The following is a 22,069-nucleotide window of genomic DNA, read 5'->3' on the forward strand; positions in this document are numbered from 1 at the left end:
CGCGCGGCGGCGCCCGCGGCCGTTGGGCTGTAGCGGCGGCCACCGCGGCGCAGAGCGGGACGCGGCCACGCCGCTCGCCCCGGCGCCGCGCAGGCTCCTCCCTTCGCCCCGCACCGTAACCTGGGCCGGCTGCGGCGGCGCAAGGCCCTCGGATCGGCTCCTCTCCGCGGCGCCGCCGGCACCTGCCGCCCCGCCCCGCCCGCCGCTCCTGCGCAGGGCGCCCAGGACACCGGAGTCCCGGCGGGGCGAGCCCGGGCGGCGGAGGCCCAGGCCGCCTCGCCGCTCCTGCCTTCCTTCCCTCCCCCCCCCCCCGCGGCGTGGCGAGCGCCCCTCGCTTTGTCTCCAGCACCGGCCGCCGGGGCCGCTCACACGGACGCGAGACCCGGTAAGCAGTCGTCGCCTTCCCCGGTGTGGGGAGCGCGGGGTAGGGAGCCGGCGGGGCGCTGCCTCCCCGCCTCCATCCCGCTGCTTTGCGCCAGTGGTCCCTGCGCGCAGAGGGAGAAAGAGGTGGCGCCGCGCCGTGCTGCGCGCTGCCCCTTCCGGGGCTGGGGCGCAGTGGGAGCCGTGGCCGGTACGAGCTCCATCAGCTCCGCTACCCTAGGGAACGTCCCCGGTGCGCGACCGGTCCGGCCCGTCCCCGCCCCGGGTGTCAGGTGCCGCGATCCCAGGAGGCCCGTCGGAAACCGCCCTCCTCCAGGCAGGGCGGAACTTTATGTACGAGCAGCCTCAGGCGGGGTGCGCGCCGGGGCACGGAGGAGAGCGGGAGCGGCTCTTGGTGCGTGGGCGCAGCGTGGGCATCACGGTGTCACCGGCAACTTCTGGGTGTGCGGGGAGGCGGGGGAGCAGCCAGCCTGTGCCGGGTAAAGCTGCTGATTTCACTGCGTCCACAAAAATAGGTGATTATAGGATGGTGGGGAGCGGAGTTCAGAACGTTACCGTCTTTCAGAGAGAAATCAAACTTATAACAGTACTCTATTTTTAAATAATTTCCATGTACACGTGAAAGATTATCATCGGAACAGAAAGTGAAAGAATGTAAAAAAAAGAAGAAATTGTGTTCGCTGGGCATCTGTAACTCTCTCATAAGCTGTTTCTGCTCACGTACCTCATTTTGTACCTACCTCGTTCTGACCTTTGTAGGATCGAAGCTGTCCCTCCAACGTGCACCAAGGAACGTAACTCACTCCTCTCACACATGGATGCACTATCTTGTTTCAGAAGCGTGGCAAAAAGTCTCTTCTGGGGAAATTCCTCTTGGTTTGGAATTATTTTTATTTAATATGCACATGGTTCTGACTGCTTGTCTGAGAAGTCATGGGTAAGAAAAGACCCACCTTTTATTGAGAATGGAAAGTGGTGAGATTATGAGGTCTTGGATGGACAGTAGTTCCTAGGGAGTTCATTCCTCAGGCAAAGACTGGCTTTGAGAAAGTTCTGTCGTCACAGAAGTGAGTTTTCTCCTCATTGCAGGCTAAAGTGGTTGACTGTCCAAAGCTGTAGTTAGCATATATTTGATAAATTGCCTTGGACCATCAGGTCTTAGAAAATAGGATACAGACTCAGAACTTCATGGAATATTGCTAGGAGAATGGAGTCCAGGTTTGTTGTTGTGGGTGTTGCTGAGGCAATATGTTGTGTTACTCTGTAACAGCTGGATTTTCTGATGTGCTCAATACATTTCTGCCTGGTATATTGCATGTCTAGGTGCTAAAGGTATGAGTAACTAAACCAAAGGCCAGTGTTGCCAAGTCCAGCATTTCATAGATCTCAGGATAGTGTAGGAAGCATTCCTCCCAAATCCTGTATAATTCTGTAGGTGCAAATTTCATAGTTATGTTTTTTCAATAGTATTTTAAATGGCTGGAAGTGCAGGGGGGTTATTTTGTAGTATTATGTTTAAAAAGAGGGTTCAGTGTCTTGATCAATCCTGCAATCATGTGTATTACTGATATTGCTATGGGGATACTGTGAAGGCATTTCTCATGTGGTTTTCTTTATGTGCATGAAGCACGCTCAAGGTCAGGCCTTAAGATATTTCCTGGAAGTTAATCACCAAGCTGAGGAAGAGTGTAGCTCAAGGTGAGGGGTGTCACAAAATCTTCAACTGCTGAGGGAGTGGCAAGGTGACTTATGCATGAAGACACTGAGCAAATGCTGTACAAAAATAATTATTTGCTCTCTGTTTGCTGGACTTGTATGCATAGTGTTTTTTTTCTGTTCTTATCTGACTCCTGAGATTTTATTTCTGTATCAAAGGTTACATTTCCAGATTGTGCTCTGCGACTTAGTTTGCTGCTGTGTAATGAAAGCCTTTGTCTATATAATTTTAATAAATATTTAACATTTAGATTGCCATGCCAGAATACATATTTTCTGGTCATAGTTTCCATTATAAATAGAAGTATCAGTGCATGAAAGCAAATGTTCTTGCTTGTACAGTTCCTGAATGATCCGTATGTAGTGGCTTGCTACTGTTGTTGCATAGGCATCCCTTTCATAAAAATCCAGCATTTTCAATCTTACACGGATGATGATACCTCATGGTAATGCTGTGAGTCAGGCACCTGCTCAGACACAACCCTTTGCCTACCACTTCCTACTGGCAGCCTTCCTCTAGATGAGTCACAGTTCAGCACACAACATACAGAATTGCATTGGGGAAGCTGTGGGCTCACTACATAATCAATGTACAAAGTATCTTCCTCTTTTAGCATCTCTGAACCACTGTCAAAAGGCCTTCAGAGATGTCTAGCTCTCTCCACTGATATGGAAAGGAGCTTGGATATGCTGCAAAGATCATTGGACTCATCCTGAAGGGAACAGCAAATAATTTGGAAATAGGCTCAAAGGTAGTCTGTGCATGGTTTCACTGGGATGGATAGTCTGTTGGCCTGCAAGTGTATAAAATGTTAGCCACAAATCATTGTGCTCAGCTTTGATATTCTGGATAATTCAGCTGACTTTCAAGCAGCCCTGTGAGCTGAGCCCTGTGAGTTACAGGCAGTGCTGTTATAAAACATGTGCTTGCCGTTGTCAATCTTACAATATTTAATTTTTCTTTTGTAAATTTGCTAACTATTCAAGTAGAAAAAATGGTCTAAAGCACACTGAATTCTTCTTGCAGAGCCAGACATTCCTGTTTTTTTTTCCCATCTACTCATAGAATGAGACATCCTGAATCATCTAGGATAGGGCAGGAGGTCAAAGACTTCATTATGAAATCAACTAACTGTATTATCTTAATATAAGCATCGTGCTGCAGAAACATGCTAGATTAACTGGTAGTTATTTGTACTGGTTGACCACACTCCATCCTGTAGGTAATATCAGTTTTTTACCTGCATTTTGCTGACTTAACCACTAGTGTACAAAATAGTCAGAATCCATTGAACTAATGCCCCAAGTTATTTTTTCTAGATTTGAGGCCACAAGACAAGCTTCATTCTTTATAGGCAATTTAATAGACTTCAGATGAACTGTGAATTTGTATGTCAGAAATGTCAATTAAATTTAATTCTCCTTTTTTTGTCGCCTACATTATAAACCATAAGAAGTAAGACAGAATAGGAATTTGTCATCAGATAGAAACAGAAATTGATTGTTGCAACCAGTTACTCACCCAATTAACAAATGTCCGTATTAGAGGTTATGCAGTCTGAAAGTGTTATAAAATTAAGTAGGAAATATTGCCAGAAAAATCATTACCTCTTATAGGAGGAACAGGATGGTTCTTAAACCTTCTATCCTAGTGGGACTTTGCCTCTGAGAGAAACAGGGCTACAGGCAGAAAAATCTGTGAAACCTGAGGATTTGCTTTCTTTGTTTCTTGGAAGTCTATGAAGTGTTGCAGACCTCTGTGCTGATTTTAGCCTCTCATTTGTTTCCCTTAGCAACACAGCTTCTTGTCTTCATGGTGGGAGTTAGTTTTATCAGTGATGTTATGTATTGCAGGTATCTCTCTTTTCCAGTATTTCAGCTGAATCATCGAAGAACAAATTATATAACAACAGCTATTTCTTTTATTTCTGCCCTCTTCTGGTACACTAATTTTGATGGGGGTTTGTTGTGGATTTCCTAAAGGAAAGAAATGGCACTGTTTTTCTACACATGGCACTGTTTTTCTACACCACATCTAGAACATCCTTTTAGTGGGTCACTGGAAAGATGCTGTCCTGTGTTGCATAAGTATATATATTCAGTGACTGCCTAAGAAGGCTATTGCTTGTAATCCAAGACATTCTAACATTGGTGATACTTTATCCATTATGTTAAAAATACTTTTCTGCTGAAACTGAATGGTGTTACCAAAAAAGGGAGGGAGGGCAGGGATTGTGTTTTGTTTTGATACAAGAAACCACAAGAGAAAGAACTGTCAGCAGTTCACAGATGCATGTTTCAATGTTCAATATTTCCCATCTGTTTTTCAGCACATTCTCTTAAAAGTGACTAATATCTTTGTAGACAGAGAATATTAATAAATCTGGTAGTGAGCCATCACCTATGTATACAGCTCAAATGCATAGGGTTATGTTGTAGTAGCATGGACATACTAAATCTTGACTTCAAAATAGTCTGCATAAAAATGAATGAGAAAATGGGTGAAGGTCAGAGTTCTTCTCTGTGCTCTGAAGCAATGGGAAAAGCCTGTAGGTTCTACATTCATATTCTCTGTAGGGAGAAAGAGTCAGGTTTTTGCATGTGTCATGTTGGACGTTATCTGCATGTTGTAGCAGTTTATTAGAGCCTTAGCAGACCCAGTAGCAATCTAATTTTATCGAAGTAGCTTCTTAACGCAGTAATGTCTGTAACTGTGCCAAAAGGAAAACTGTCCCTAGAAAACAGCCAGCCAACGATATTCAAGTAGGTACATTAACCGACTGCAGTCATCCAAATATTTGCAGAACAACTTTAAAAGTCTTCAAATAATTGTTCTAACTTTTTTTAACTGTGGGAAAACAGGCCCTTGTGTCACTCACGTTTTCTTTAGATGAAAATAAAGCTCAGTTTTGTGGTGTAAGATACAGCACTGAGTGGCATAACCATACAGGCAAGGCTTGGGTAGCAGATCTGTGCATGGAGGATCTCCCCTGCACATGATTTCTCCCTCTCAGTACCCAAGCAGGTGAAGATGCTACTGTCTGTACACCACTGACAGTCTGCAGAGAGACCTCTAGGCAGTGTGCTGGGAGGTGGGTGGGACTGGTCCTTCACAGTAGGTGAAAAAGAGGATATAACCTTGACCTACTTCTAGAAGAGATGATTGTATAGCTCAGCAGCTGCCTCTGGGAGCTAGTGGAGCCTGGGAGGAGGTCTTGGCGATGCTGTTTAAATGGAGCCAAGGAGCTAAGGAGCAGTGTTAAAATTATGAACTGTTACCAAGACAGGCTCTTCTAGAGCCAAGCTTAGTAGCTCCTACTATGAAGAGCAACTTCTCCACTGAAAGGCATGGGGTTCTCAGCAAGTGGCTCCTTGTGGTGCTTCTTTTCATTGAAAGGCCATTCTGTTGGTTTTGGTTGATTGGGTTTTTTCTCTGCACAAGAGAATGATCTTGCCATGACATTCAGTGCTTTGTTGTTTTTTTCCAGAAGAGACTACTTGCTATAATAGCTGAATCACTTGCTGTAATGGTGAACGGTTGTTTCAAAAAACATGTTGACAGATGAACATGCTGTTTCTTTTTGGAGAGAACCAACAGAAGGCAGTTTGCTATTTAGGCTGTTTTTTAGCATATTTTATATCAAACCCAAGTGTGTGTATAAATGATTATGTGCTGTGTCAATACATGGCCTGGCATTGAGTTAGGTACCTGTATTTCTAACCTATTTTTCATGAAATTCACTTGAACATCCACTTCAAAGTACAGAATTACAAGTATCTGCATCATGGGTGACTTATTGGCTTGAAACAGTTCTTTATCTTCATCTGGCAATCACTGGATGTGCCCTATTTCAAGTTTGCTGAGACAATTTAGTTCCATTATGGGTAGTTAAATGGTGGTTTTTGCACTTTAATGCTATTTTAGTGAGAACTGACCCCTTTATTTTGAGACACATCTTTATTCTAAGATTCTATAATCATGACACGTCCTAGTATAGTGAAACAGTATTACTGTTTTAACTTCTTAGGACAATATTAAAGTAAGGTTTTTCTTACCATGGGATGAATGCAGGACTGTGCTCTCAAGAGTAGTTTGTAAAAAGCAGAACTATGTCACATTTTAGCTTTTATATTAGCAAATATTTCTAGATATACTGTAAGGATCCTGATCCCAGTGAACTGAAGTGAATTATTTTGATGGGAACCACATCTGGGCTTTACATTCCACCAAAATATCAAACAAAAGGATGAGTATTTCTGAAATAATCCACTATTAAAAAATATGCAAAGAATAAATCATTGCTAATGCCCCAAGTCCCTGTTATTCTTAACAGAACCTAAGCTTTGAATGAAAAAAGTGCTTTGGAAAATTTTACCAGTGATCTCTTTAATGCAGCTTTTTAGTAAGACCAATAGTCAAAATATTGACAAATGTTGCTGACAGCAGTGAAGTCAGTGTGTTGTGACTAATTTCCGTGGAATTTAAAAATATTTTACAAAGGGGAAACTAATGATTAAACTAATATTTTCTGAAGTTAGGCAGTTACTTGTTTATAAATCTAAAAAGCTCATTCAACATTTAAAAACCTCTTCTGAAGAAGGAAAAGCAGCCTCAAGATGATGATAAGGAGCTGAAATTCAGTCCTCATGCTCTGCAGTCAGCTAGTTTCTGGGAGGTACTGGTACTCTGAGCTCCTTTTTGTGACTCTGTCTTCTCCAGAAAGTTTGGGCAGCGCAACTCCCTCTGGGGTACCGCCAGTCACTGCGTGCATCCTTTGGCAGACCATGGTCCTGCTTGGCTTCGTTGTCTTTGCTGGTACAGTCAAATCACATAGTCAGGTTATATCGGTGAAGGACATACCATGCTAAATAGACATTTCGGAGCCCATCATAGGAATGCATGAAGACTGATATAAGCTCTTTCTGCCCAGACTGGGCAGAAAGAGGCATTGCAAACAGAAACTGTGTAACTTAAATAGTTTGTACTGCACTTGAGCTAATAAGCCTTGCTGTGCAGCCATGTGTATCACCTTTCGCTATCACAGAGCACAGGTACGTAGCTTGCAAACTTAGCTGGGTCATGCCTCTCGGGCTTTAAGCACAGGCAGAGGGGCTTTTGTTTGTCCACATCCGTCCATCCTGGCAATTGTTTGAAATGTGCCAGCATGCAGCAAACTGTGAGGGCATTGGAGAATTTGTGATGAATTATGATATTATACCTTTCAGAAAACCATGAGAGTTTGTGTATGCGTTCTCCAGATCTTCTCATACCACCTCTGTCTCATTACCCTATGCTTGAGGTTCTTGATATGTCTTGATATACTTATTCTATCTTCATGTAGTACTATTTGCATATATTTTTAAGTTAAAATTGCTCTCTCTGCTTTTCACTTCCCTGGTACTTGGTACCATGCTTGTTAGCCTGAACAAAAAGAATGACTTTCAATGCCATTTAAAATGCTGATTTTCTCAACTTTGCTCTATCTCCTGTGGCTCAAGGCCTTTGATTTAATAAAGCTGGATTTTACAAAGGATTAATGCATAGTATAATAAGCTGGATCATATAGGAAAACAAGTGTTTTTTGAGGAGGAAATGGGATTTGGTGAGGAGTGCCATTACCAATGAAATCCAGAAAAGTTTCTTAACTGTTGAAGGGATGTTAAATTCTTATATTCTGATAATGACTGTCAGAAAATTCATTACTGGAAAAGCTTGATTTGCATGCTAAATGTCCAGACATTTTTTCTTAATCAAACTTTACCGAAGTCCATCTAAGTTAGTTGGAGTGCCTGAAATTGTAAAGCGTCTTTACTCTTAGAATTTAGAGCACTTTACATTCTAATAAACTAAGACAGCTCCAAGCTAGCATTGCTACTTGTCCCCTGTGGTTGCAGTTGGAGTGCAGTTCACTGTATTAGCATAACTATTTTGTATCTTTGGATATAACTAGTTTCAGTTCCACAGAGAGGTTTGATATTTGAATTTCTCTTTGCTCTTGTAGAGTGAAATATAAGTGTATTTCCAGAAGACAAAAAGTCACTCATCTGGACTGGGCAATTCTTGTAGGCACTGTACAAGCTCTTAGGGTGCATTTTCAAAGCCAGCTCATATGAATCTAGGGCAGCACTGCCTCGGAAAGGGGCAAGTCTGTCTGTTTTGCTGGCTTCATGTTTCTGCCTCCTCCCTTGCATTCTGAGTTTGAGAAGGAAGTAATTAATTTTAAAAGTCCATTCGATTTTAATTTGGATCAGCTACAACTTGCCTTGAAGTCACTGGTGTCAACAAAGTGGAAATACAAAGAAATATGGTGGGTGTGAGGAGAGCCCTTTGGCAGTATCGTGGCCTTCGACCAGCTGAAGGTGGCTGTGAAGCTGCGCCATGAGCAACATTATGCACAGAGGCATTCCAGGGAACTGGCAGACGTGCCTGGGGTGGTGTTTTTAGTAAAGCTTAACTTTCTGCATTTTAATCGTTTATAATTCTGGCCAGTGTGTCCATGTGTTAAGGGTAATATATTGGAGTGCAGTCATAAGACAGACCAAGTTCTTTTTAGGGTTTTTTTTTTAATTACACTGCCACCTGTAATAGCTAATATATTTAAGTCTTATTTGACATTCTTGCAGAAGTGATACAAATTCATCCTAGTAGTTCTTCTTTATTTACAGTGTCTGGTTTTTAATGTGCTCCTGAAGCAAAATTTAGAAAGTCAGTTTCCTCTTTTATTTGCAGCGATTCTTCTGCTAAGCTCTTGCACTGTGGCTTGACTTGTGCTCTCTGCAGAGCTTCTTCATCCTTTCAAAGCTCTGACACAATTGTGAGGAAGTGTGAGTTTCTGCTGTTACCAGATGTCTCCTCTTCAAAATATCTAGTATTACACATTTTTTTCTTATTTTTAATGCTTCTTTAGGTTAAAAAAAAATAACTGAAATAACTTATATTTATAACTTTAATATTCTTAGAGGCGACCAACGTGAGAAATGTTTGCAAGTCAATGGTTCCATAATGTCTGCCTGTGCCAGTTCCAAAGAGATTTTGGCTGGGGGATACCATAGGCTTCTTTGTTAAAGACCTCTTTGGGAATACTGGCCCCCCCAAAAAAACAAAACACCGATTAGTGGCTTTTGTGTTTCCCACTTGCTGCGCTAACATTTTCCACTTGCCTACCACTTAGGCTGAAAGGTCTTCAAGGTGTGGTAATAGTTGAAAGAAGCGTATGATCCATATCCCATGTCCTCCATAGGGAAGCATCTCAAGAGCGTTCTTTTGAGTGTCCATTTCCTCACTAGATTTTGGAGAAAGTCTGTAAGGGAGACAGTGCTTGAAAAGCAGATTTCTGGCTCAAAAGCTGCTAATTGAAATGGGGAATCGAATAGAAATACATTTCTGCATCCTTTACTTTTGAACATTTTTTAAAAATGTATAAATTAAATGAGTAGAATATTTTGCAGTTGGTCATACTTGGTTGCATACTTTAGACCAAAACCAGCCTTCCATTCAGCTATCGTGGATCTCCCAGTTGTTTCTAGGGGAAATTTAAAAAAAAAAAAATCCACAGGAGATGGATAAGTGAGTGAATAAATGGTTTTAAAATATATGCTTTTTAGCTCTCAGATATTTTTTAATTGTTGTTTTTAATTGTTATTTTTTAAATTGTTATTATTTCTGAGTCACACAGAGCATATGAATGCAGAGTCTCTTACTGAGGATTTTATTTCTGCTTAGAATCTGAGCTGCAGGAGCAGAAGACTAACATGAGCTCTGTGCTGGCCAAGCTTTTAGCCCTCTCTTTTCACAGTCTACCACATCTACAGTGGTCCAGCTGAATAAGGGTTTCAGGTGGAACTAGCCATAAGGCAGTGTGTTTCTTGGTGTAGGCTAAAGCAAAAATATTTAATTATCGTGGTCCCATGGAGCTTTTCTGCAGCCTGTGAGTAGGCAATGAATAGGCTCTCCTGCCAAGATGATCATTTACACCAGAGCTCCATGTGTGTAAAATTAAATTGTTTGGAGAACTGTTTCCATTAGCGCTGCAGCCACAACTAATGTTGATGTCTTGGGTGTATAAGCCATGCTCCTTTTTTTTTTTTTTTTTGTCACAAATTGTGCAAGCATTTTGAATACCTTAATTTGAAAAAAGCAGGTCTTGAAATTGAATTAACAGACCTGTGACATACCTGATGATGAGAATGAAAATCTTGAAAATGGAGAACATGGGTATAAAGCCAAGCAAGAACACATTCATTGAGATTGGGAGGTCATACGTCAAAGCAGAGTAAGATTGAATTAATAAGGTAGAATGAGTATACCAGTAAGGGCTTTTACAAGTAAAACAGGGTATTTCTGATTATTTTAAAGAAAGTGTATTACTTAAAAGAATTTAATATCTCCTGTAATACTTGCACTAATTGTTAAGATTAAAGACTGATCTAATAGATACTGTTAGTTTTTGGAAAAAAATGAGGAAGGCCCAAATACAGAAATCAATACTTGAGAAATGCAGCCAGCTAAAAACACATTAGGGTTGTTTTTCTCTAACCCAGAGTTCTCTGGCCTCTAGAGAGAGGTGTGCTGAGAAAATATCTTTGCTGAACCCACTCTTTATGCTTTTACGAAAGCATAAAGCATATTTATTGCAATATATAAAGTACCTTCAACATTCAGGATCAAATCTGTTTAGATTGAGTGCACAGAAGTGAAAGACGACATTAGTAGCTTCATTTTCATATTTCTAGTGTAATTTAAATAATTCATTTCCCTTTCAGGGGTTTGTTGGGTTTTGTTTTTTCTTGCTGATGACCACAGCTTGTCTAAATATTTGTCTTTACTTGTTCAGAGCTGTGCAAGAAGCAATTACTATTAGTTGATTCATCAGAGTTCATTGTATTTTGAGTGTTGTTGAAATCAGCAAGCTGTGCAGGTAGAACAAGTGGTACTTGAAATATTTTCTCTGCTTTATATTACTGATATGAGTTTGTGTGCTAAGTTTTATTTTTAGTTATAGACTTAGCAGGAAAAAAGATGACAGATTCACACTGCTTATAAATAAGTTTGTCAAAACATATGCTCAAGGAAACACAGATTCTGTGATTAGTCTTTGACCTTTGAGTGTTTCACTTCATGCTTGAAAGTTGTGGGTTTTTGAAATTGCTGTAAAAATTATAAAAATAATTTGTTACATTGTGTTCTAATCCACTGTAATAACATTAGAACAGGTCAGCTAGCCCACAACTGTCCTGTAAGCCCCCATGCATTCCCACTTCAAATTCTAGATGCCTGGTAAATTTTAGATTATTATTAAATATGTAAGTACTGTGGTGCTGAAGTAATGAGTGGGTGCAGGCATGCAAACTTACGTGACATTTGAATGTATTTCTAATCTGAATGACTTGTCATATTTTTTCCAGCACATGACCACAATCAACGTATCTATGTTCAAGTTTCCCTTGGGCTAATAAACCCTGAGACAGCTGACTGCAATTATTGAGTGCTGGATTGATACTGCCCTTTGCAGTCAGATGGAGACTTTGGAGGAAAAGAGCAATCTCCTTGGTCTGCAGACAGAGAACAACATGGAACAACCATTCACTGTTAGCTCTTTGGTATGTATTACAAATAAATTCTTTAATGGCTTACCACCCTCTTTTTCAAATAGGAAACAATTGGAGAGAGCTGTTTAGCAGTGTTAGCTGTCAGCTACAAGGGTCTCTTCCTGCGTGTTGCCAGTTACTTGCATGTTCTGCCTGATGGTTTTGTTGGAATTTGTTTTATTTCTGTATATGTGGTTTATGGGGTTTTAGCTTATTTCAGTGATCAGGTTTTTGAGAAGTTGAAGTGAACATTTTGAACAGAAAGAGTAAAAATTTTAGTCAAAGTAAGAGGAAACAACTTGCAGTAGCCACTTATTTAGCCACTTAACAGGAAGGTAATGATTATTATAAGCAGCTATGCGTCTTCTTCAGTGGAGTTAGTTCTAACTTCTTAGGCTTTAACTGCCTCATTTGAAACTGGAAATGAACATTTGAACTGAACTGTTGACTGACCAGGGAAGCTTACTGCTCTTTGTTAGCTGAACTATACCCAGCAGTCATACCCTATACATCATGCAATAGGAGTCTGAGTATTCAGGCCCTCCACCAAATTATTTCAGTAACTTAAGGCAGAACCTTATAGACTTTCATGTGTGGGGGATTCTAAAGAGGACACACTTTGTGTTGCCTTTGATAATTTCTACTGGGGTTTACTTAATTTTATCTTAACTTTTTTTTTCTGGGATTTTTTCGTAGTTTGAAGATTTGGGGAGGGGGGTAAGATCACTCTTATTTGTAATTGAAATCACAATTTATTTGCAATTGAGAAACACGTTGGAACATTTCAGCTGTGGCTAGCCGGTGGGGAAACCAATGCCTATTTTGAGAAAAAAGCTGAAGATTTCCCTTGAGTTTCTTGAATGAGATCACTTACTGAAAGTGAAATGTAATATCTGGTTCTCTTTGCTAACCTCTCTGTTCTTTTTCAGAAAAAGCTAGTAGCTATTCCTGACCATACAGACATCTCTGTGACCCCAGAAGAGAGAGTACGTGCCTTAAGCAAACTTGGCAGCAATATCACAATCAATGAAGATATCACTCCGCGTCGTTACTTTAGATCTGGAGTAGAGATGGAGCGAATGGCATCAGTATATATGGAGGAGGGAAACCTGGAGAATGCTTTTGTTTTTTATAATAAGTTCATAACGTAAGAAACCATTTGTAGTCATTAGAGCTTATAATTCTGAGTAAACTGAAATTAAGAGTTGCAGTGAAAACGGGGCACCCCTTTAGATTAGGAGAAAAATGTTTAGTGTGTTTTTGCAGAATAGATTTGTTCTTTGGAGATCTTTAACCACAGGCTTTGTTATAATTTCATCTCAGCTGTTAGTATAGTAGTCCTATCCATCTATTAACTGCCAGGCTTGAACTAACCTAATGTACAGAGGTTTAAGTTTACTGTACCAGGTTATGCTATGAGCACTGTTTCCCACAGATTCTTCTGTATCTATCAACATGTTGGTTAAATACAGCGCATGGCTTAAAAAGCAATGTTTAGATAAGATTTCTAAGCCTTTAATAGTTATGCCCTATGAGCTTCTGCCGATCTTAAAGATGATAGTATTGCACAGCACTTAAAAAAACATGAAAAAATGGCTTTTTGCCTCTTTTTACTTTTTTTCCCCAAAAGGATTAAGTCTAATTTATTGTTTCTTACAGGAGTAAATGCAAAATCCACAATATATGTTCATTGTATGATTATTCTCCCCACCCAAAAAAAACCAAATCCAGACAGCTTTCATTACAACTCTCAAAATAGCCAGCTGAAAAATATATTTATATTTAAACAGATTTAAACTTTTTAACTACCTAGTTTTGCTATAGAATTGATTGGTTTCTTTTCTTACTTATGAAAGGCTTTTTTTAATATTCATATTTTAAAATTTTTATAATAGGAGATTTCCTTCCCCCCCTTATTTTCCTCATACTCTGAAAACTAGATCAAATCTTTCTTATTCCATTTAATTTTAAATGTATGTATCTCTATAAAAAGAGGGTCTGGAGGAGAACATTGCACAAATTGCTGAAAGAATGATAGCAGCTGTGTATTCCAAACTCCTTGCAGCTGAGTGTTGCCATAATTTAGATGTCTGGGTAGGTTAATAACACTGCAGTTAGCTGTGCAGCATGGTCTGGTAAATATAACTGTTTTAATGGTAGTCAGTGCTGCATTCTGGACTTCCCGTTTAAGATTCAGCATTTCAGCTAAGGACAGATAAAGACAGTAGAAATAGGATTTATTAACACTGGCTAGGGTGGAGGGTGCTTTTGAGGGCTATTTTTAGGTGCTGGCTGCTAGTTAGTCCTTTTTTTAAACCAACCCAACTACTAATGAAAATAAAAATATATTCAGATGTAGAAAATAATCTCCTGTCATTACCCTATGTGTCCCATACAAGTCTATACAAGAATTTAAGTGTTATTTTAAACAAATGAATGTGTAGGAACCTGCTCCAAGTCATCTGGAATTCAGTGCTTAAGAGTTATGTGAAACTGCTTTTTCTGCCAACGTAAAAGCTATTGTGGATATTCCTCTGGCTACTGAGGCGAACACATGCATGTTTAATTTCCTAGGTTGTTTGTAGAAAAGCTGCCCAGTCACCGAGACTATCACCAATGTGCAGTACCAGAAAAACAAGATATTATTAAGGTAGGGTTATGGTTTCCTGGCCTTTAAGAAATGTTTCCGCCAGAATCTGTCCATTCTTTCCCAGCACTCCTTTTCCCCCAGTGCACACATGGCCCACAGCAGCCACCACAGCTTGAATTTCTGATATCTTTCTACACTAGTTATTCATATTTAGTTTGGTTTAATCACTTGATCATTACAGGAAATGAAATTATCATTCTAAAAGGTAAACAAGAACAGTCCCTCAATAAGTTGGTAGATTGCTGGAAACTCAGGTACATCTATTTCTGAAAGTTTACATATTTAAAATATGCTAATTTAACAGGACTTAGAGTTTGATTCTGGTCCCGATTATCTGAGTGGCTAATGGTCCAAACTGACTACTGCAAACAGAGGGAAAGAGATGTGTGGCATTACTGGTGTCTGTGCAGTATTTGCTTACCCTGCTAAATAATCAAAGTATATTTTTGCTTTCTTTATTACCAAATATGTATTTACTTGGTGTTTTACCAAAATTTTTTCCCCCACTTGTATTAAAAAGTTTCGCTTTTTCTCCCTCCCCTCCCCCCCCCCGAGAAATTTCAAATACAGGCTTATACTGAGCTTAAAACATCTGGAATTGCCCAATGAGTAGCATAAGTGTCTGTCTTGCTTTGTGCTGTCATATTTGCTTGCTTTCTTTACTGTTAAAGCTGAATAATGTCATATTCAAGGCCAAAATGCCTCATGCCAAATTTTGACCATGGCCCACAGTCTAGGAAAACATGCCTGCTGAGAAAGGGCATCTAACACGCTCCCTCCTATGGCACTCAGTAGGATTAAGCACATGGTCGCTTTCTCTCCCTTGCCTACCCTTTCTAAATTATTTTGTAGTAGCCTCTGCGTCAGTAGAAAATGTTGGGCATTGCTTTTGTTTTACAAAGCAAAATTGTTTTGTCTGCCAGGGCTGTTACAGGAAGCTACAAGTGTAGCTATCCCTGCAAATAAACTGGTTTTTTTTCCCCACCTAGAAATGGGCATATGCAGTCATATTTCTGTCTAGGGAGTCCCAGAGAAAAATGTGATGATCCTACCTGAAACATTGAAAGTTCGACTTAGCTTTTTTATAAATTACACCTACATCAACGATGTTAGTCATCACACACCTATTAAACAGAACAGAGATAAGAGATTGCTAGAAAAAGGACTAATCTTTCCTTGAGATAAGAGGTAGTCATGTCACAACTTTCGCTGATATAAATTAATATAGTTTTATTGAAAGCGGTGTACTATAGAAGTTTCACAAGCTGATGATTTAGTGTGTATTTCTTCCTTTCTTTCCTGGGAGAAGAGGAGTAGGTTTTTTTGTTTTGTATTTTTTGAAATCTGTATTATAGCTGAGTTTGTTTTCCAGGTGGTTCTTTTATTTTTCATTTTTTAAACGTATCTATCTTTCTCCCCCATCCCAAAGAAATTGAAGGAGGTTGCATTTCCACGGACAGATGAATTGAAGAGAGATCTTTTAAAAAAATATAACTTAGAATATCAAGAATACATGCAAAATGAAGTAAGTTTTGTATGGTTTTTAAATCTTTGGTATGAATATTTTTTCTGTCATATAAATCTTCTTAAAAATTAAGCAGTAAAATGCCAGTTCTACAAGAACGTATTCATTTCACGGGCTGCTTAGAATGACTTTTCACTTCTCAGAATCTAATCGGTTGGTCATTTGAAAATAAATAATGCAAGTGTATGCTTGGAAATAAATATGCTATGATATTTACGCAATAAGTCTACGAATATCTGAATAGGTCTTGGGTACACTCTGATGTTCTTTTATAAAGAGGATACTGTTGATACACTTACATGAGTATGTAGAAAAGGCCCCTTGGCTCTGAATGTGCTCAAGTTTGAATTGATCCTCTTGGAGTCTTTAAATAACCGTAAATACTTGCATCTTGTGTATTGAAGTCACTGAAAACAGGACTTGTAGTTTTAAAAACTTGGCTTGGAAAGAGCATCTGAGAAAAAACACCTTTTCTTTCCTTCCCTTGAATTGGATCTAGAGAATTAAAAAAACCAAACCATCCCCCACACCCCATATTCCTGTCACTGATTGGCTTGAGGCTTTCTTTCCTGCTCTATTTTGTTCATGACATTTAAGAAATGACTTTGCTCTGTTTTTTTCATTTGCTTCTGGAGATGCTTGATGCTCTCCTTTACCAGGGAACAGAAAGGGCTGTTGAAACCTGAAGCTTCCCTTGCAGTTCGTGGAACAGCAGGTGGCTTGGGGGCGAGGGGGCATAGACATAGCCCAGAGTGGAGAAGGCACCTAATGTGTCTGAGGCTGGGGAGGCTATGCACCAAAGCCAGGCTAAGCAATCCAGGGAAAGTTGAGGAAGGAAAGTAGCAGGAGAAAGTTGACAAACCCTATCCAGACAGCAGCAACAAGCAACAAAACCAGATAACAAGATGGATTATGAAATCTACCCAGAAAACCCATGTGCTCATGGATCTCTTGTTGCATTGAAAATTGTAAGGGCTTATGCTTGTCTCTAGTCTCTATTCTGAAAAGTCTTTTTTTAATGACTTTATTATAATGGGTAAATGAGGCAAGTGGTATCGCTACTGAAGTAAGAACACAAAGCACCACAGGTATGCAGATTGGAAGCTTTGTGCTAGGAATTCGTTACTTACTGTATATCCTTCCATATCATACTACTTTTGTGGATATAGTTGTATTTGCCAGTTCAGCAAACAGGTTCCAAAAGACTTAATTTTTAATGGCAGGATTTGATGGTTTTATTAAACAATTAGTTTGCTGCTTTGCCTTCATTTTTTGTAGCTTCTTTTAGTGTCCTGAGAGTGTTACTATTTTGCATATGTTTCAGAACAAATGTAAAACTGAATTTCTGAAGAAACTAGAGCATCAAAAGCTAATAGAGGCAGAGAAGAAACGAATCGCACATATGCGGCAACAGCAGCTTGAATCCGAACAGTTTCAATTCTTTGAGGACCAGCTTAAGAAGCAAGAGCTAGCTCGAGATCAGAAAACCAAAGAGAGCATGGTTATGTCTGAACAGATAGATGGAAGTATGCTATCTTGTATTTCTGTACCAAAGAACAGTTCCTTGTCTACTGCACTGCTTGAGAAAGAAAGGAGTGGCACATCTGGCTGTGCTGGACATTCACCTCCAGTAAACCGGGTCTTAAAGCCGGCGGCTACTTTAAGTGCTGTTCAGAGTAAGTGCAGAGATTTTATTTTTTTTTTTACTTTTTTATTTTATCTGCTTCTTTTCTGGTTATAGCAGTCCACATATTGCATATGCATATGTATTTATTCACTGTGAGGATGTCCATAGTGAACACGTTAATGTACACGCAACAGTTCCATATAGTTTCTTCAATTTAAAAGAGGAGATTAGTTGCACGGTTTCACATTTTCCAGTTGAGTACCAATAGATGGATCTAGAGATTGAGCCTTAGTTTTCCTGTGGAATGAAGTCTGAATCTTGCCATGGACTTCAAGGGAACAGAAGCAGAACCTGCAGTGGTTCACCCTGGAAAGCCCTGGCCTGGGAAATGGTATCAGCTCACTGTCACCTCAGAGGCAGGCTAGTGAGCATATCTCATGGACTGGTGACCTCAATTTAGGGTGAGGTGCTTGTGCTGTAGATTTATTCTCATTAGAAATCTGTGATGTGGTAAGTATAATTCTTTCACTTTTAATAATTTCCTGTAACTGTGTATATTTCCTTATTTTAGGGAACTTCACTGTGTAAGCTGCAAATGCCTTTTTATCTCTCCTTTTTTTTGTTTGGTTTTTTTTTTTTTTGTTAGCTCAATTGGCCGAAGCACTCAGAGGCGTCATTTTGCCCAGGGATCTCTGTCACAAATTTCTGCTGCTGGCAGAGGCAAATACAATAAGAGGAATAGAGACATGTGGAATTCTCTGTGGAAAACTGGTACAGTTTAACCCTCACATTTGTATGGGGAAAGGCATATTTGGTAGTGCTGTATTTTCCTGTAACGTATCCATTTCAGAGCAAAAGCAGATCTAAACGATTAGTCTTTAATGTAATTAACTTCATATTATAACCCGAGTGGTCACTTCAGCAGTGTGGGCTTGCCTTATTGGGGAAACATTTGATCAAAGTTACACTGCTGTCTTTATAAAATGTAGCAAGTTTTTCAGCACGCTGTACAATATGGGCTTTTTCGAGTACTTTCTCTGGCATTCATCTAAGGTAAGTGAGGTTTAGTTACAGGACAATGAAGTATAAAGACTGTTAGAATCTACTGGAGTCATCAAATCCATAATGGCACAACAAAAAAAGAAGAAAATTCCCCCATCAAGCTGTAGAACATCTGATTTTTCAGGCTGTTTTTTTTCTTTGACCTAGATAATACTTAATGTCCTTTCAGAGCGGGGAAAGATGTCATGGCTGATGCTGGCAAAGTGTATTTGAATTGCATAAAGAGAAAGAATAGCAAGAGTAGTGATGTTCCAAGTTTCACAGAAAATACCTATAGTATTCTCAAACCTCTTTTTTCATGTTTTTAATTTTCTAAAGGGCATCCTTTTCACACTGATCTCTGCGAACATTTCAATCCAACAATCTCGTGCTGTAACTAATACTTCCCTATATGTTTTCATGCTAAAAAGCTAAGTCGTATTTTCAGGTGCAGTAGGTCAGTAGAGCTGCACTGGAATCAGTGGAGCTATACTGCTTTGTTTCAGCTGATAGGCTGACATCTTTCAGATTCTGATTTAGCATTTATTCATTAATTCATTTGTTCCACTCTAAGTCAATGTTTGTTTTACAGACACATAATGAATTTACTATTACCCATGTAATAGTGCCAAAGCAGTCTGCAGGACCAGACTACTGCGACATGGAGAATGTGGAAGAATTATTTGGTATTCAGGATCAGTATGATCTCCTCACTTTGGGTTGGATTCATGTACGTATGACTCATAGATTCTGGCTTTCCTATATCAGCTCTGCATACTATGTGAAAGAAACCCTGGAAATAACAAACTAAAGAATTAACTGGAATAATCCAAATGAATCTGCTCACTTAATTCTAATTGTAGTGATGTACATGAGCACTGATGTTCTCCACAGATGAGTATTTGTTAATGAAGTTGAGGCATCCTGTTGACACAATGGGCCTGCTTTTGCCAGTGCAACTTTTGTTTATATTGATTTAGGGGGATTTTATTACTTTCTAATGCCATTTATTTTTCTACTATATTCAAAATTTGGGGGGGAGGGTATTGTGTTGTTTAAACTTTATATTAATTTCACTTTTAGGGATTTTGGACAATCAAGCCATTTCCCTTTGTCTTGTGCTTCTTCATTCCACCTTTTTCCCCCCATGATCAGAAAATTGCTTGTACATCTGGTTGTGAATGTGCCTCCATAAACCTCATACTGAAAAGCCGCCTGAACAATGTAGAATCTGGGTTAATAGGAACTTAAGAAACCAACCTGGGGAAGTACTGATGCTTTCACTTGTTATAAATTATTGTTCCTTCTTGAATGTATGTCGACCTTGATTTGTAAGAAATATTTCATGATGTTGAGCTTTCCCTTTCTTTTTGTAGACACATCCAACACAAACTGCATTCTTATCCAGTGTTGATCTTCATACTCATTGTTCTTATCAGCTAATGTTGCCAGAGGCCATTGCAATTGTTTGTTCACCAAAGCATAATGAGTGAGTTCTGATTTTTCTAAGTAATATTTTCCCCTGCTCCTTATCTTAAGATTTGATCAAATACAAACAGCACATGTCAGCTGGGATGAGGGGCAGGAATATTGTATTGTGAGTTTGTTTTCTTTTAAGTTGTTTAGACTTACATTCCAGTCAGTCTATATGCACAGTGTTGTTTCTGGCTTCCCTCTCCTCCTCCTTCCCAGCCCCAGGTTTTAAATTCTATTTGTTTTTATACTCTGGTCAACCAAGTAGTAATGACAGGAGCTGTTCTGGAGATCTCGTTGCCAGTGCCCTACCACAGACCTATCTTCATTCTGCCTGATGAAGAAGGTGGAGGGGTTAGACCTATTTCTCTAGGATGATATGAAAATTGCAGTTTGGGAGGTAGAGGGATAAAGATCACTTTTTTGATAATAAGGTCCTATTTTTGTATTTCATAAAATACAAACAGTAAGTATCTAGAAAAACCTGGAACTGTGTAAGTATTAATGTGAAGGTTTATAATGGAACAAGTTGCCCAGAGAGGGTGTGAAGTCTGCGTCCTGACTGGGAGATATTCAAAACCTGACTGGACAAGGTCCTGGGCAGCCTGCTCGACGTGATTCTGCTGGAGCAGGGGGGTTGGACAAGACAGTCTTCAGAGGTTCCTTCCAACCTCAGTTTTGTGACTCTGCCTTGGTGTGCTTGGAGTTTCAAGGCCCCAGGGCTAACTCCATTGTTTAGACTGTGCATTTCTTCAGCCTTTCTTTCTGGCCTTCTGCCCCTTGTAGATGACTTCTATGAATCCCATTCTGGTTGCCTAGCTTCCTACATGGGCATTCAGCTGGCAGAGCTGTAAATACAGATTGAGTGGCAAATGCACAAGCACCAGAGCACAATGTCTGCATACCTTTTCAAATCTCTGGTCTGCAAACTTTCATAGTTTATGCTAATACCCTATAACCAACTGTAACCTGTTACTCCTATCTCTCTAACCTGTTACTCCTATCTGTAACATTTATTAATCAGGTGCTGTCCTGAAGTTATTAGGTATTAATGTTCTTTACAGAAGGGTGAGTTTTCTAACTTTTTATTCAATACACAAAGTGTTAGGTCATACATATGCAGCAGTGCATTTTCTTGTGCTTTGTATTACTTGATTACCTAAAAGAGTGGGGAGGATGTGTAGTGTCACTAGTCATTTACACAGCTAGCTTAATGGCTGTTCTCTTTCAAGTTGCTCCTCTGGAGTTCAGTGAGTGAAATGCCATCCAGAACACCTACGTTTCTGTTTTGTACCTGATCCTGTATGAACCAGCCTTGGCCCGTAGTGGGCTAACCTGCCTAATGGGAATAGCAACAGTACTGTGGTTTTTCTCCCGCTCATCATCTCTTTCTTTACAGGAATACAGCTCCCCTTGATTTCAAATTTCTTTAAGAATCCAACCCAGCCTTAGCTCCTGTGTGTCAAAGGTTACTGAGTACCATGCTGTTGTCCTTCTGTTAAGCTAAGCAATTTGTATGTGAAACCTTGGACTTGTATTATGGGGACAGTACGTAACAGTAGTTTCATCTTTTGCATTCCAGCACTGGCATCTTCAGACTTACTAACACTGGCATGCTAGAAGTTTCTGCTTGTAAGAAGAAGGGATTCCATCCACATACAAAGGAGCCTAGGTTATTTAATGTAAGTATATAATGCAACACGTTTTTGACTATTCAAATTCTTGACCATGGTTCTGCTGCAAGCAGAAATTATATGTGTTTCAGATTAGGTTTCTTTATACTTCCCCCCCTCACCCCCTTTAATAACTCATTACCCTTACTTCACTGACTAAGGTAGACATCTGAAGTCTACTTAAGCAGTTGATAGCAGCCATGAGATGAGTGTTACACACTGCCATTCAAATGGTGGCTAACTAGAGGCAGTTACCGCCAGTCACCACTTTTACCTGCTTTCAGACGCAAAAGCCACAGTTTCAAGTTGAAGTTGGTCCTGAGCTCTTCAGTTTTTAAACAAAGCATTCAGTTCACCTCCCCAGCTGTGGTGTCCCAACAGAACATCCCAGCTGC

At 39.8% G+C, this 22,069-nt stretch overlaps 1 protein-coding gene across 5 annotated transcripts in view; it reads left to right on the forward strand.

Moving 5' to 3' along the window:
* Nucleotides 1-22,069, forward strand: part of STAMBPL1 (STAM binding protein like 1) — a 23,768-nt gene continuing 1,699 nt past the window's right edge. Inside the window, exons 1-10 of one of the 5 annotated variants that reach the window (XM_072869582.1) lie at nucleotides 1-385; nucleotides 11,503-11,697; nucleotides 12,615-12,832; nucleotides 14,260-14,335; nucleotides 15,765-15,860; nucleotides 17,185-17,536; nucleotides 18,134-18,258; nucleotides 19,121-19,258; nucleotides 19,905-20,017; nucleotides 21,584-21,683. In XM_072869582.1, the coding sequence (XP_072725683.1) occupies nucleotides 11,614-11,697; nucleotides 12,615-12,832; nucleotides 14,260-14,335; nucleotides 15,765-15,860; nucleotides 17,185-17,536; nucleotides 18,134-18,258; nucleotides 19,121-19,258; nucleotides 19,905-20,017; nucleotides 21,584-21,683 (1,302 nt within the window). In that variant the 5' untranslated portion in view covers nucleotides 1-385; nucleotides 11,503-11,613. Of the gene's footprint in view, nucleotides 386-512; nucleotides 897-1,122; nucleotides 1,319-11,502; nucleotides 11,698-12,614; nucleotides 12,833-14,259; nucleotides 14,336-15,764; nucleotides 15,861-17,184; nucleotides 17,537-18,133; nucleotides 18,259-19,120; nucleotides 19,259-19,904; nucleotides 20,018-21,583; nucleotides 21,684-22,069 lie in introns of those variants that run through there. The other 4 variants (XM_072869586.1, XM_072869584.1, XM_072869583.1 and 1 more) reach the window with 4 other exon arrangements.

The sequence above is a fragment of the Ciconia boyciana genome, chromosome 8 (assembly GCF_034638445.1).
Source record: "Ciconia boyciana chromosome 8, ASM3463844v1, whole genome shotgun sequence".
Classification (NCBI taxonomy): Eukaryota; Metazoa; Chordata; class Aves; order Ciconiiformes; family Ciconiidae; genus Ciconia; species Ciconia boyciana.